A 17,190-nucleotide genomic window follows, 5' to 3' on the forward strand; every position below is an offset into this window, starting at 1 on the left:
CTTTAATGAACATACATGAAATACACGCTGTAAACATGTCACCTTGAAGTCATGTGCTCTCTGGCTCACTCTCTCATTCATTCACCATTGCACATAGACACTGGAGGCAAGGTGGGTGAAATGTCTTGCCCAAGGACACAATGACTGTATGCACTCTTCCTATGACTGCTTGAATTCACTCATCACACTCATACATCACAAGTACAAACTGCGCTGTTGTCTCTGTCCTGTAGGTGGTGCTGCCCACTCTGGCCTCACTGAGAATAGCAGTGTTTGAAGAAGGAGGAAAGTTCATAGGTCATCGCATCATCCCTGTATCCTCCATCCGTCCAGGTATTCCACTTTTTGTTTTATACAGTGCAATAACGCAACAATATAAGCAAAAACAAATTCATATTGATGAGGAATAATGACTGTTTGCACAATATATCCAAATCTTTAAATAGAAAATCTACTACCTTATTTCACTTTTTTTTAATATATGTTTACTACTTTCTACATTTTGTATACACACAGAAGACATGAAATATATGAAGCAAGATTTATGCATTATGTAGCAAAGAAAATAACTCTGAATGTATATATTTTTAAATTTTTTATATTCAAAGTATTTTTCTCTTTTCTAGACAATTCCATATATCTTGCCTCATTTTTTGATGTTTTCTGTATGTATCTAAACTCTAGAAAGTAGTAACCATATAAAGATTTTTTTTCAAATTTTTATCGATGAGCCTCAGTTGAAATGATTAAACACATATTTGTACTGTGCAGGGTACCGCTACATCAGTCTGAGGAACGAGAAGAACCAGTCTCTGACGCTGCCCGCTCTCTTCGTCTATGTGGAGGTCAAGGACTATGTGCCGGACACTTTTGCAGGTAACGCATCTGTTTCAATGGTATCACTTTTAACAGTGAGTTTTTAGACTAAACATTATTACTGACTGCTCTAAAAATCATAGACCGTATAAAGAGTTGGACTAAGGGAGTGTGACGACAAAGAAGAGAGTGAGAGGATGACAAACAAAAAGGCAGATAGAGAGGGAGAGGTGGGAATAGAGAGAGAACCTAGAATTGGGTAGAGAGAAAAATGAGAAAGAGAGAGATGAGTGGAGAGAAATAATGTATGGTGGTTGCTATGGTGGTTATTATGGTAGTTGCTATGGTGGTTGTTATGGTTATGATTGTCACGGTGGTTGTTATAGTAATTGTCACGGTGGTTGTTATGGTGGTTGCTGTGGTGGTTGTTATGGTGGTTATGGTTGTCACTGTGGTTGTTATGGTGGTTGCTGTGGTGGTTGTTATGGTGGTGGTTCTTATGGTGGTTGCTATGGTGATTGATATGGTGGTTACTATGGTGGTAGTTATGCATAACCACCTTAACAACCACCACCATAACAAGTACAATACAAAACAACCACCATGACAACCACCATCACAACCACCACAACCATAACAACCTCCATATCAACCACCATGACAACCATCATAGCAACCACCATAGCAACCACCATAGTAACCACCATAGCAACCACCATAACAACCACCATAGCAACCACCATGACAAACATCATAGCAACCACCATAGCAACCACCATAGTAACCACCATAGCAATCACCATAACAACCATCATAGCAACCACCATAGCAACCACCATAGTAACCACCATAGCAACCATCATTACAACCATCATAGCAACCACCATAACAACCATCACCATAACTACCACCATATCAACCATCATAACAACCATCATAGCAACCACCATAGCAACCACCATAGTAACCACCATAGCAACTACCATAACAACCATCACTATAACAACCACCATGACAACCACCATCACAACCACCACAACCATAACAACCACCATAGCAACCACCATAGCAACCACCATGACAACCATCATAGTAACCACCATAGCAACCACCATAACAACCACCATAACAACCATCACCATAACAACCACCATATCAACCACCATGACAACCATCATAGCAACCACCATAGCAACCACCATAGCAACCACCATAGCAACCACCATAACAACCACCATAGCAACCACCATGACAAACATCATAGCAACCACCATAGCAACCACCATAGTAACCACCATAGCAATCACCATAACAACCATCATAGCAACCACCATAGCAACCACCATAGTAACCACCATAGCAACCATCATTACAACCATCATAGCAACCACCATAACAACCATCACCATAACAACCACCATATCAACCATCATAACAACCATCATAGCAACCACCATAGCAACCACCATAGTAACCACCATAGCAACTACCATAACAACCATCACTATAACAACCACCATAGCAACCACCAAAACAACCACCACAATAACCACCATAGCAACCACCATTTTTTTTTTTATTGAAAGAAAAAGTAGTGTATACATACAGCAGTGTACAAAGAACTGTGATTAACATTCAAAAATTGTATCGCATAACATGTACAAATAAAATAAATAAAAAGTAAAGTAATAAAAAAGAAAGGAGGGGGAAATAAAAGAAGACAGGAAAGGGGGAAATGCTAAATAGCAACCACCATGACCACCAAAACAACCACTATAACAACCACCATAGCAACCACCAAAACCACCATAGCAACCATCATAGTAACCACCATAGCAACCACCATCACAACCACCACTATAACTTCCACCATAGCAACCACCATGAAAACCACCATAACACCCACCATAACCACCACTACTGTAACTTCCACCATAGCAACCACCATAACAACCATAACAACCACTATAACCATTGTTGTTATGGTGGTTGCTACTGTGGTTGTCATGGTAGTTTTCATGGTGGTTATGGTGGTTGCTATGCTCACTTCCCATTCGGAACGCAGCCGCCAGCAGGTTATACAGTCTATAGAGCATATACTAAATTTCAGGATATCACTCGGCAAACGTGTGGTGTTACTTTTCAGTTAAGTATGTGGCAATCTGTCTGTATCATTGTACCATTCTTATTTGTCAAACACACCAAAGTTTTAAACCACACGGCCCCTCTTTCTGTCTTTGTTTGTTTTCAGATGTGATCGAGGCTCTGTCCAATCCGATTCGCTACGTCAACCTGATGGAGCAGAGAGCCAATCAGCTCGCAGCTCTGACGCTGGAGGAGGGAGGGGAGGAGGAGGGAGACAAGGATGTGAGTGACCCTATGGAAGAGGGGAGGGGGGCAGAGAAGAAGTCAGAGCATTCACCATTCACGCTTGTTTGCACCTTTTTAAACTGTATTTTGAAGCTGATTCAACCTTTATGTAAAAAAGATTGATAAATTGTTGCTAAAGGTCCCATATCACTCTATTTTATGATCTATGTTATGTTTTTCCTCATCAAAAATGTACCTGTGTTTTGTTTCATTCACACATGTTTAACACACAAACCTGCATATTTAGACTGCTTCTACTCTCAATGTGATGTCATGTGGTAATACAGGGAGTGCTCCACTGTGTTTTTAAACTCCACTCATCTTCACTTGAATTATTTAGATCATTTCAGACCTGGAATTTTCAATCCAAAACCAAGGTAAAAGGTAGTTGTTAATTTGAAAACTACCACTTCATGACATCACAAGGTGGAGCAGAGCATTATGGACAAACTAATAATAAAAGATTACTCAAACATGTTTGAATGAAACAAAACACAACTCCAGGCAGCATAATAACATGGCTTAAAGTTCACAAGAGTCAATTTTGTTTAATATAGAAGCTTTATTTTCTTAATTATTTATTGATTGATTGATTGATTAATTTATTTATTCATTATTTGTTAAGGGACAGCACATAATAATGAACCTTTAAAATGTAATTATGTAAAGATTACAGCCAGTGTGGCCTCAGTCCCTCGGCAGGTTGATGTCAAATCATCTACAGGACAGGGAAAAGTACAGCAATAATCACACAGAAGTACATAACACCAGCACACTCACTATACATACAACACACTCACTGTACCCTCACTACACATACAATAGGGATGTAACAATAATCGAAATATCGTGATATCGTATCGTCAAAAGTCTCACAATAATATTGTGGGCTGTCACAATATATATCGAATCTCAAGAGTCTCTGCTTAGATTTATTGTTTTGGTGCAGCAACAGCTAACAAATAGAGAAAACTACATAGACCATGATCCTTTGCTCTGTTTCAGTCTAATCTACATGCTGAAATAACTGTTATGAAGCACTTTAAAATCATAAATTTTTTGTATGACGTGAGAAAAGTAGCATACTCACAATTGTTGTATTACTATTTTTTGCATCCACAACATATCACAATAAATATTGTACCATGAGATGTGGATATCATGAGAATATCGTATCGAGAGTCTAAACTCTGATGAAGACAAACTGGTTGGTCGAAACATGTTGGCTTTGGCCATTTAAATAAAGGCCTTTTAACTATATTTTTATTCGTGCGATTTTTACTTCTTTGGAGGGCCTGGAGTCCGTTGTGTTTTAAGTTTTGATCCTTTTTCCAAGAGCACCCTCTACCTGCTCCTACTGATTGGAACAGCAGCAAACAGGCACATTTTTGTTCTTTCTATCATATCGAGAGGGTTGAATATTGTTACATCCCTAACATACAATTCATTTCAGACAGTTCATTTGAAGTTCAAAGTCAAGCGTTAAAGATTTAAACCAACAACCCGTCAATATAAAAAATGTAATTTGGTTAAACATGGCAACATATTTGACCATTGAACAACCACTCAAATTCTCGTACATGAGCTCCACTGTTCTACATGTTTGACCTGCTCCAAAAGCATAAGAGTCTGTCCAAAAGCAGAGGTGGAGCAAGATCATTAAAAACTGTATACCAAAATTAAATCTGCATATTTGATTGTGTTGTCCCAATTAAGAAATGTGTATTTGTCGATTTTTCTGCAAGAGTAATAATTAGTGGGCTTTTTGTCTAATACTTTAATTGTTTTTATAGATAGTTTCAGCTAATTTAATTTTCACATGGACACAACCTATACTCACACTACATTTCACACTTCACATCCCTGCAGTTTATAAGAGATTAAAGGGGAGGGTGAAGGAGGAGCGGAGGTGTCAGGAGGGCGTGTCTGTGTCCAACATGATTTAAAGTCGTATTAACCTTTAAGAGATAAGAACACAGAGGAGCTGAGTCTGAACTCTGAAGGGAAATTAAGTCTTTACTCCAGAGAGAGGAGAGACGGGAGGAGAGGAAAGAGGTGAGGAGAGGAGAGAGGAGAGGAGGCCATGTTGAGGCTGGGGTACCACAGTTATGTCTACAGGCTTTACAGCACTGATCAGGTAATAAACTACAACCGAGATTTACTGTAGAGTGTCCTGGGAAATCATTATGTGTGGATTTGTCTTATTAAAATGTTATTTTTTTGCCTGGAATGTTCTCTAATATGAAGTACAAAAAGTCTTATTCTATCAATAAATAATTTTAAAATTTACTCATATCAAGACAACATTTTTATAATTCAAGTAATTTTAACTTTTGTTTGTTTGAGATGCTACAAGCTTTTTACAACACATGTGGCAGCAAATGTGGAATAAGACCTTCCAGAGAAAATACTTCGAGACCTTCTAGAGGAAATACTTTAAAGGGAATGAACACAAGGGACTGAAGGATTGTGTGAAGAGAATGGTTTGTTTTTCCTATATCCATTTAAAAAGTGTGAAGAATCCCTCAATTGTCCAGGTAGAATCCATGGTGAGGAGAAAATTCAGTTTGTCAACTGGACAAAAGTTTCGCAGCTCACCCAAGCTGCTTCTGACCAGAACTGAAAAAGCAGCTTGGATGAGCTGTGAAACATCTTCAACCAAATTAACTTTTGTCCAGTCAACAAACTGAATTTTCTCCATTTAAAGGGAGCTAGCTATGGACCTTTGAGATGCTACAGTTTTTTTTTTTATACCGTATGTGGCATCAAATGTGGCAGAACATACTCAGAGACCTTCAAGAGGAAATACTTTGAAGGTAATGAACCGTTTTATCACCAACCGAAACACCAGAGCGGAGTAAGAACGAGGCCTTTCCTGTTGTGTTCACCTGGCGCCCCCTGGAGGCTGCTGTGAGGCTGCTGGACACAGAGGAGAGACACTTTTGGCTTTTCCTCTTCTCAAACTGCCCTGACACAGATCTGCAGACCCTCTCTGACCAGTCCTCCTGTTCAACTGAGACTGAGAGATAAAGGCGACTGAGAAGTGCAGTATAAATATTGCTTGCAGCAAAACTTGAAACTTCCTCAGTATCAATAAAATATTTCTCGCTCTCTCATTCTAAAAGAGCTTTTAAAACGATCATTTGGATATCGGAATCAGTGTAGAGTATTGAGTCTATGCTTCAATACTGATTTTAGTATCGTCACAACACTATTCCCTGCACAGGTGGAGGTTTATTTGTATTTATACATTCCATTCTTATGTGTTTGTCTGTTTCTTGGTTCAGGTGGAGGTTTATATTTATTCTTATGTATATTTCCTGGTTTAGGTGGAGGCATATTCACTGTCATGTATATTTTCTGGGGCACAGGTGGAGCTGTATTCATTCTTATGCATGTTTCCTTTTGTAGGGATGGAGGTGTATTCATACTTAGATACTTGTATGTTTCTTGGTGCACAGGTGGAGGTTTATTTTTATTTACATACTTGTGTGTTTCTTGGTGTTCAGGTGGAGGTTTATTTCTTCTTACATACTTGTGTGTTTCTTGGTGTACAGGTGGAGGTTTATTTCTTCTTACATACTTGTGTGTTTCTTGGTGTACAGGTGGAGGTTTATTCATTCTTATGTACTTGAGTGTGTAGTATTCGTTCTTATGTACTTGTGTGTTTCTTGGTGCACAGGTGGAGGCGGGCAGTGACGCTCCCTGTGAGTCGAAGGTGGACTCTCGGGTTTCGTTACCCGCAGAGAACGGTCTGAGCCACACGCCCATCATCGCCCCCAAACCTCCGTCACTGGGAGGGCACCAGCCACAGCCTGCAGGTAACCCACACCTGTCCACATGGCTCCAGCTTCAATCTTACACTTTAGGTCCTTGTAGGAGTGTTAGTGAAATGTAAACTGTTGGTTTTATAAGACTGAACTTTACTTACCGTATTTTCCGGGCTATTAGACGCGCTCTTAACCCTCTAACTCTATCAAAAAACAACCGCGCGCCCCGCAATCCAGAGCGCCCCATACACGAATCCACTCGTGTGTCCCATTACGACTTCAGTGAACTACAAAGCCGCACCACCCGCAGCGCACGCAAACACACACAGAGCAGACAGCGACCGCACAGCGAAAAACACCCACACTCCACGCCGACGAGGAACGGAACGGAGGAACGAACCAAAAAAACAAATGCAGTGTACCACTCTGAGCCACAACTGAACAACTGAGTCACTGCGAACACGCCGACAATCCATCGGTCCCAGACAGCACCCTCCCTACACGCCACAACTGAACAAAGCCCAGAGTCACCGTGAACGCGCCAAACAAACAAAACCACTCACCCATCACACTGTTGTGTTTCCTTTAAAGTCCGGTGCGGTTTATTTGTGACAAAAGTTCAAAAATAGACCATTTAATGACAGTGCACCTTATAATCCTAATAGCCCGGAAAATATGATATTTTAACACAGAACATTTATATGTCTAAACTATTAAAGATTACCACTTCTCACTACAAAAATATATTAACATTCCAGTTCATTCTTAGACTATGTAACTATGTAACAATATCCAAATCTCTCAGTACGATATTATATGTATCTCTTAGTATGATATTGATTGAAATTTTTTGGAGAGGTTAATATAATTGTAGATAGGACACTTTTTTGGTTTTAAAATACCATGACAAGATTTTGGGGCGAATTATTACTGTCATAATCCTAAGAATTCAAGTAAAAAACATATTTCTTCATGTCTACGCTGAAATGAATCATGGGATATGTAGTTCCCTATGTTTATAAGCTGTTGCTACTATAAAACAATACATTTAAGCAAAGGAACTTCTAATTGGATATACTGTGACAATGGACTATATTATTGAGAGACTTTTGACAATACGACCATATTTTCATCATATTTTGTTTTTTGTTACATCCCTCATCCTTGAGCAAGACACGACACCCATTTTGCCAAAGTATGAATGTAGCCAGAGAGGCCAGTGGCACAGTTGTGGGCAGTTGTGGCTACAGTAGTATGGAGTGAAGGAAAACTGTACACTCACTAGCAAGGACCACACCAGCAACAACATAGTGCAAAGAAGAAGTTTATTGATAATGTACGAGGCGGAGATAGCTGGGTTAAGACTGTGGGTGGGGGCTCCATCTCATTTCAATCTGCAGTTGGCCCAGCCGGAACGGGACCCCCCTCGTAGGCGTCTTATGGCTGAAAGACGAACACGATAGGGGGTGGGCAAGTGAGGTCGACTTAGCTGAGACAAAGTGGGATGATGGGAAAGGCTGCTACAAATAGGCTTCTGGGAAATTAGAGGTGTGGTCAAAGTGCGTTGTGGCCTGCTGATGATGAGGAAGAGAGGCGGTCGGGGCACGGTCCTGCTCCTGAATCTCAGTTAATCATATTAACTCCACAAATTGTAAAGCAACTCATGAAACAAACACACTATATTTGTCTACATGTGTGAAAAAAATGCCCAAAAGTTGAATAAAGTGATTTTCTGGTGATTGACACAGTTCTATTTTTACTTGTAGGCTCTTTGAAGCCCGCTGTGAAGACTGAAGACATCATCCAGAGCGTCCTTACAGGTAAAGATATGCTGTCTGTTATATTTGCAGATAGCAGTAGCAGCAATGATAATAAAAAACACTCTTTCTTTAGACAATAGAATGTCATTTTTGTAGAACTTTATTTTCTATTCCCATGTGTTCATATATGTGTGTAATCCCTCAGTGGTCCAGAGGGGTTCCATAGTGATCCTTGGGCGTATAGGCGAGTTTCATTGTTGACAAAAGCGCGCTTTGCATGCTGGGAATTATTTTGGTCGGTGGCAAGAAGCACTAATTGAACATGACGGATGGAGCGAGAAAGCACGTAAAGGGTATTGATCCCAGTTATTTATCCACTCTAACGGCAGAGGACCCAAGAGCATTTGACCAGAAATTGGTCATAAGCATCGATGGAGCCAAATCACCCTTTTCAACCCCGACAGAAGGTGGACCAAACCAAATTTCTGGTCAGAATCACCAACTACCTGGACAAATATTCACTTGGGCGATATCCACAATGACTTGGTGGAAACTCCTGGGCCATTCACAGCAGAAAAGATGAAAACCTCCAAGAGTCTCGATGTGTTGTTGAACTTGTTGGAGTCCACGGTTTGTTAGGATCTTCTACGTTTGCTTTACGAATGTTTGAAAGCCATTTAATTCACCGTTAGTGGTTCTTTTCACTCAGAATACGAAAAAGACATTTTCCTTCTTCCGTGCTTCTATTTGTGCATTTGATAATGCAGCAGGAATTTACCATTATCAGGGATAAATACGTGAGGTTACGCACTGTGTTTGATCGCTATCCTGTTTCTTGCCTCCGACCAAAATATTTCCCAGCATGCAACGCAGGCTTTTAATAACAATTACGTCAGTTGAAACTCACCTATACTAGTCTATGTGCTCTTATACTTCTTCTGATCCAGCTCAAGATCATTCTAAAGCTATTCAGGAAAGGTTAATTTCTGTCCTTTCAATGTGACTTTTTTCGTATCAATACCTGCTCCAAAAAAACAAAAACAAATCAGGTCTCAATATTAGTTTTAGTATCGATTAGTGCCTGATTTTTTTCTACTTTTGACAACCATTGTAGTTAATAGTAGGTTCACTGATGATTGGGATCTGATAGTTGATTTTGTCTCTTCTCCTCTTTGTATCCGTCAGAGTTGGAGGCTCAGAGTCTGGAGGAGCTCAAGCAGCAGAAGGCGTTCGTCCGTGAGCAGAGGAAACAGTACAAAGAGATGAAGGAACTGGTCCGAAAACACCACCGAAAAACCACTGAGCTCATCAAGGAACACTCAGCTCGAGTTTCAGAGCTGCAGAGCCAACAGCAGAGGAGGAGGTCTGCCCTGCTCAAGAGCCACAAGAGAGAAGGCAAGAAGAGGTAAGAAAAACAAAAGGGAGGGGTAAGAAGAGAAAGGGAGCTGCAAGAAGAGTAACTGAAATCATAGTCACTAAATATACAAAGAGATTTACATTTGTTGTGTGCAGTCGGTCGGAGCAGTCTCTGTCGACGCTGGACCAGGAGCTGTCAGACCTGGAGCAGGAGTGTCACCAGAGACTGAGCGAACTCAAGGAGCAACAACAGCAACAGCTGCTCACACTGAGACAGGAGCAGTACTACAGCGAGAAGTACCAGAAGAGAGAGCACATCAAGCAGGTACACAACAAATAATATATAAAAAGAATATAACAATTTTAAGCACATAAAGAAGCAATATAAAGAAAAAACAACACATTAAGACAGGAGCAGTGCTATAGTGAGAAGTACTGGAAGAGAGAGCACATCAAACACGTACACAATTAACTGTAAACAAACAAAAACTACACACTGAGACAGGAGCAGTACTACAGCGAGAAGTACCAGAAGAAGGAGCACATCAAGCACGTACACAATAGACAAACATATAAAGAATATAATAAAACACTATAAAACAATATAAATAAGCAATATACAGAAAAAATGGCAAACTGAGACAGGAGCAGTACTACAGCGAGAAGTATCAGAAGAAGGAGCACGTCAAACAGGTACAATATAAACTGTAAACAAATAAATAAACAAAAACTACACACTGAGGTCATTTTCATAAATGTTCCTGCGCTCTCTGGACTGACCCTAGTGACACTAGATTTAGTTCTGGTTATGTCACTTTTGGTTTCAAGTTCTCAGACTGGATGTTTATTGTGAATCAGAATGTACTTCAACATGTCAAACTCAGGCCCTGGGGCCAAATTTGGTCCGTGATGTAATTATATTTGGCCTGCGAGATCATATCAAATATGTATTAGAGCTGCCTGTCGGATACAGATAGACTATAGAGACATGATTTATTTAAAAAGTTGTGTTATTATTTTATATGATGCTTGTTCTGGATTCAGTGTTTAAGGAAAATGATTATTAAACATTTATTTTAATAAGAACAGGTTTAACATTGCATGTCTCGAAAGAAGAGAAAACATGCAGATGTTGTTGAAATTTTTCAGTAAATATTTAGTTTGGCCCACAACTTAGTCCCAGATTTTAATTTTGCCCCTCTGTGAATTTGAGTTTGACGCTCCTACCTTTAGCTATAATGCAGGATAGACATTTCATGATTCAATATTTTAGACTATATAATAATTAAATGTGGGGTGCAAAATACAATATAACATACTGTATAAGTGTACCTCCTCCGCTCTGCTGAACTCTGTGGAAAATCTGTGTCACTTCAGCTGTAAAATGAGCATCGCTGAATCAGGAGTCACTGAACCAAAAGACGGCAGGTGCAGACAGGTGCTGTTTACCTGTCTTAACAAAGTGATGCAAGCAAGATGTCAATCATTCATCTTTGAATTCGTAATTATAATTTAGCAACTAGACTTGTAAATTCCTGGTTATTCGTCTGTTTAACAAGTCACTGATTTTAAACCAGTACTCAGAGAACATGAGTGTGCCTTGAGGGATTACCAGGTGTTCCTTGGAAAAATGTCCTATTTCAATTAAAGAGGGAGTATTATACAAAATCAAACTTTCTACCATGTTATAACGTGTTGTTCCCTCATCAAAAACATGCCTGAAGAGTGAATTTACTGTTAGTAGTTCGCTTCTGTCCGGTGTTCAGCCCACAAGAAATTCTAAAAACACGTCCTGCAGATTGATTAGTGAACCATGTATCTGACCAAAACTCCATAGAAGTTCATGCAAAAAGAACTATTTACTTTATACTGAAAAGTACAAGAAAATTCTGTATTTTTTTAAGGAAAGTAAGGCAGATTAAATTCATGATTCACTTCCAAATTTTCAGCTAACATATTACACACACAGCTACTGATTCTGCAACTTATAAATCCCTAAAATCAAAATCATGAAGTAACATTTTGATCGACCAAGTCACCGTTGATTAATTAAAAGTCCTGTATTATGCAAAATCTGCTCTTTTAAGATTTATACCATCATATAATGTCGTTGACTCCTCAAAAAATACCTGAAGTGTTTTGATTCATTCACACAAGTTTGAGTAATTCTTTATGATTAGTCTGTCTACATCTCCAGAGCTTAAAATGTTTTGTTCCACCTTGTGATGTCATGAAGTAGTAGTTTTCAAGTTAATATCTCCTTTTACCTTTTGTTCAGTAGAGATTGGCAATTCCAGGGCTCAAATGATCCAAATGATTCTAGTGAAGGTGTATGAAGTTCTGTGGTAATATTATATTATTACCAAATGACATCACAAGGTGGAACAGAGTGTTATCAGGGGTTTGTGTGTTAAACATGTGTGAATGAAACAAAACACAACTCCAGGTCTGTTTGTGATGAGGAAACAACACAACATAGACACATAATATAGATCAGAAAATAACGTAATATGGGCCCTTTAAGTTACTAAATGACTTCAGTCCTACACATTATTTACACTTTTTTGCTCAAACCTGTGTAAGTGTAAGACAAGTCAAAAAAGGCTGAAAAACACTGTTGTAATTAATGTTTTGGGCTTTTTGTTTTCACAGCTGGTGGAGAAGCTGAACACCATCGCAGAGGAATGTCAGAACGCACAACTCAAGAAGATACGAGACCTGTGTGAAAAGTAAGCTCTTCTCACTATTTAAAAGGCCAGTGTCATAAATAGTACAACTTCATTTGATATATTCTTATTATATATGTAGTATTTACTTTTAAAGCCACACTGTAGCTTTCCTGAGCCTGGTCACTGCAACAACGCATGTGTTTTTCAGTGCAAGAAATGTTTTAAATGAAAAGCAACCAACAAATAAAATAAAATACTTTAACTTTGGTATATTGGCTAAAAAAATCACTGAAAGATTATTTTGGCTGCTTTCAAAGTACTGTATTTTTTGTGTTTAAAGGGTTCATACTACACTATTTTCTGATCCATGTTATAATAATGTTGTTTTTCCTCATCAAAAACATATCTGGAGTTTTGTTTTGTTGCATTCACACATGTTTAACACACAAATCCTGCATATTTAGGATGAGTTCTTCTCTCAAAATGCTCTGTTCCACCTTGTGATGTCATCATGTGGTAATAGAATCATGTGCTCCTAGAATCATTTGGATAATTTCAGATCTGGAATTGACAATCTCTACTGAACAAAAAGTCAAATGTAGTTGTTAACTTGAAAACTACCACTTCATGACATCACAGGGTGGAACGGAGCATTTTGAGCTTTGGAGACGTAGACAGAATAAAGAATTAGTTAAATATGTGGGAATGAACCAGTCAGCCAATAGAAAAGTGTTAGTTTCTGTTTTTCTCCCCATTACACAAAGTATATTTAGTAGTAGCATTTAGTTGTAGTATTTTAGTATTAATTTAGTAAGTAGATTATTCATAACCAGTTAAAACTCTTTGAAATGTTGCTTTATTTTTAAATTGACCACGTGTTTCGAAATTAATTGTATTCGTACGTTTACATTTTGTTTGTGTGTCCCGACTGCAGAGAGAAGAAAGAACTCAAGAAAAAGATGGACAAGAAGAGACAAGAAAAGATCAACGAAGCCAAAACTAAAGACAAAAACGTCACTGAAGAGTAAGTGTGTTCAATGACATACAGTACTGTACATATAACAGGAGGGGTGTAGTTTTATTATTGGCCACCAGATGTCAGTAAATAAAAAGTAATAATGTACTGATGGGTCTGCCTTCCTGTGCCCCACACAGAGAGAAGCTGGAGATCAACCGGTCTTTTGTGAACGAAGTGGTGCAGTATATTAAAAGGGTAAGAAGCAAAAATGACAACAGCTATACATAAATGAACAGATCTAAACCAAGACTGAACCAGATCAACAAGACACAGTGCATGAGACCACATCAAAATTGGTAATAAAAAGAGACTAAACACAGCACTAAACCTGAACTAAACCAGGACTAGAACAGGACCAGTCCAAGTCTGCTGGTACATCAGGATCAGGATCAAACCAGGACTAAATCAGAGCCAGTTCTGGATAAAGATCTTTACCAAACCAGACTAACAAACTAAATAAGGTCTAAAGCAAGACTAAACTAGGGCTAGGTCTAAAGAAGCAGCAAAGCAAGTCTAAAAGTAACTGAAGCAGAACTTAATCAGGACTAACCAAGGTCTAAACTATAAAAAGGATTAATCCAGGATTTAAAGGTTGTATAGAGGATTTTTTAAGGGAAGAGAAATACAGCGACAGTCCTTTTTCAAATGTTGTGCCTGCGTGACACCACCTTCCTCCTCCACAGCTCCCTCAGTAGAAACATCTCCTCCCACCTCCTTAATCTAGAAATCACGCTTGTTTACAGCCCGTGTGCGTTCAAAATTACTGTTGAAGTGACGTGTCTAGAAATAATTTAGCGACCGACGCGTCAGTTTTTAAACCCTCTGTCTGCTTCAGTCGCGCCATCACCAGAAGAGATCTCCAAGAATCACCTCAGTTTGTCTTCGCTCCTTTTCCCCTTCTCTTCTTCTTTCAACGACCTCAAAAACGGACTTTGTTTTGCGGTGAACTGGTCGTGGATTCTCGTCCGCCGTCTCAACAAACTTTGTGCGAACTGCGAGGAAGCGACAGTTTAAAAAAGCTTCTAAGAAGCGCTGCATAAACCACGTAATCCCCGCACGCCGGCGAGTCAATTACACTGGAAACGTAGGAAGTTTGATTGACAACCTAACAGCCAATAGAAAATGAGGCAGCCTTGTTATCTATTGGCTGATGTTTATCTGGCCTCACTACGTCCACAGTTGATAGATTTTCACTCTTTTTTTTTTTTTGGTCATCATAATTACAAGGCTGCTGCATCTCTGTAATTGTCTTTTAAAATTTCACTGACAATTTGAAACTAAAAAAAAAAAAAATCCTCCATACAACCTTTAACTATGAACTGGTTTATACAAGACAAAAAACAGGACTAAACAAAGACTAAACCAGGTGTCCACCATGACCTGGTCTATACTAGAACTAAACCAGGACTAAATGAGGACCAGCCAAAGTCTACATTTATAATAACAGTTCATCAATTTCCAAACTAGTGATGGATCTAAACTGGACTAAAGTGTGGACTATTTCTAAACCATGAGCTGGTCTATACAAGAACTAAACCAGGTCTAGACTTGGTCCAGATCTAAACAAGAACCTAACCAGATCTAAACATGTCTAAGGACTATTCCAAAACTAAACCAGGTCCAAACCAGGATTATTTATTGCCCAGAGCTTAAACATACTCCATACCAGTGCGAGGGATCAAATACAAGACCAGTCAAAAGTTTGGACACACGTTTTCTTTTATGATCCTTTGTTATTTTAGATTTTATTTGTATTATTTACATAGAACATTCTCACTGAAACCATGACACATATGGACGGTAGAAAACTAAAAATATAAACTTAAAATAAAAACAACCACCCTTTGCTTTGCAGTTTTGGCATTTCTTGATGCTGACAGGGACAAGTGTGAAGTGAAAAACATTTCAAGCCAAGCAAAGGGTGGATATTTTGAGAAATCTGAATCTAAAATATGCACAATATTTTGTTAAGTTATTTCACTTTTTTCATCTCTTATTTGATGTCATCTGTATGTCTCTTAAATGTAGAAAGTAGAAAACAGAAAAAAACACTGACTTTTTGGAGCTTTCTACCATGTTAAAACGCTCCCTGATGTTTAAAAAAAAAAAAAAAACATGTCTGAAGATGTTTTAGATGTTAGATGTCATGTTTAGATGTTTAGATGCTTGTTTAAGGCATTTAGTGATCTCTGTAGCTGTAGCTGACCACAAGCTTACACCACCCATGCTCCCACACGACAATCCTCCAGAAATATACTAAAGCATCACACAAAACAATACACTACAACTTCACAAACCTGATGCGATGGCAGTAGTTTCATGAGCAGAACATACGCCCATTGAGATGTGATAGCGTTCAAAAACAAAAGTGAAACTTGTAAAACATCTTAATACTTGTTTTTAGCGAATATAGTATTTTCAAAACCATAAAAGGTGACATGACGATCTAAATATGTTATGTGTGAGCAGTTAATACCCCATAAAAGCAAAATAACCTCTCTTTAAATCTAACCTCTAATTGATTCTTTTGTGTTGTGTGTGTGCAGTTGGAGGACGCCCAGAGTAAGAGACACGAGAGACTACTGGAGAAACACAAGGACATAAGACAGCAGATTCTGGACGAGAGGCCAAAGGTACGTCCCCATAACAGAAGACCTGCTTTGGATAAAACACTCGAGTTTAAACTGTTCATCTTGATTTCAGTGGACGTTCTTAGTTGCAAAAAACAATATCAAGAGCAGCTGAAATAACTTGAATTAATCTTGATTTGAGTGGATTTGATTTCATGATAAAATGATCTGAATGTGTGTACTTAAAGGTGCATTGTGTAACTTTTCCGGTGGAGGGTTCGTCAAATGTTTTATTTTGTTCCATGGAGATGTTATTTCTTTGTCTGGAAAGTTTCACAGTATGGCATTAAACCTTTCTATCTTCATGAAAACCAAACTAGACAAAGTTACAGGTCAGATCTGTGGAGAGGCAAGACAGAGGAATGACATCTCCATAGAAACAGTTACAGTATTTTCCGCACTATTAGGCACTCTGGATTATAAGGCACTCTGTCATTAAATGATCTCTTTTCGAACTTTTTTCACAAATAAAACGAAACACAACAGTGTGATGGGTGAGTGGTTTTGTTTGTTTGTGGCGTTCACAGTGACTCTGGACTTTGTTCAGTTGTGGCGTGTAGGGAGGGTGCTGTCTGGTACCAACGGATTGTCGGCGTGTTCGCAGTGACTCAGTTGTTCAGTTGTGTCTAGAAGTGGCACATTGCACTCGCTTTTTCGGTTCGTTCCTCCGTTCCGTTCCTCGTCGGCGTGGAGTGATGAGTGTGGCTGCAGGGTGTGTTTCGCTGTGCGGTCGCTGTCTGCTCCGTGTGTGTTTGCGTGCGCTGCGGGTGGTGCGGCTTTGTATTTTACTGAAGTCGTGCT

The 17,190-nt window shown here is 39.0% G+C and overlaps 1 protein-coding gene across 1 annotated transcript in view; it reads left to right on the top strand.

The window, feature by feature from the left end:
* LOC110168269 (1-phosphatidylinositol 4,5-bisphosphate phosphodiesterase beta-1) overlaps positions 1–17,190 on the top strand; it is a 521,321-nt gene that overhangs the window by 450,360 nt on the left and 53,771 nt on the right. The window contains 11 exon segments of the mRNA XM_055149396.1: positions 234–333; positions 772–876; positions 3,068–3,183; positions 6,869–7,007; positions 8,723–8,776; positions 9,902–10,143; positions 10,239–10,397; positions 12,725–12,801; positions 13,676–13,765; positions 13,897–13,954; positions 16,306–16,392. Of these exon segments, the coding sequence (XP_055005371.1) occupies positions 234–333; positions 772–876; positions 3,068–3,183; positions 6,869–7,007; positions 8,723–8,776; positions 9,902–10,143; positions 10,239–10,397; positions 12,725–12,801; positions 13,676–13,765; positions 13,897–13,954; positions 16,306–16,392 (1,227 nt within the window).

Source organism: Boleophthalmus pectinirostris, unplaced genomic scaffold (genome assembly GCF_026225935.1).
Source record: "Boleophthalmus pectinirostris isolate CB_2022bp ecotype Guang Dong unplaced genomic scaffold, ASM2622593v1 HiC_scaffold_13, whole genome shotgun sequence".
Taxonomy (NCBI): Eukaryota; Metazoa; Chordata; class Actinopteri; order Gobiiformes; family Gobiidae; genus Boleophthalmus; species Boleophthalmus pectinirostris.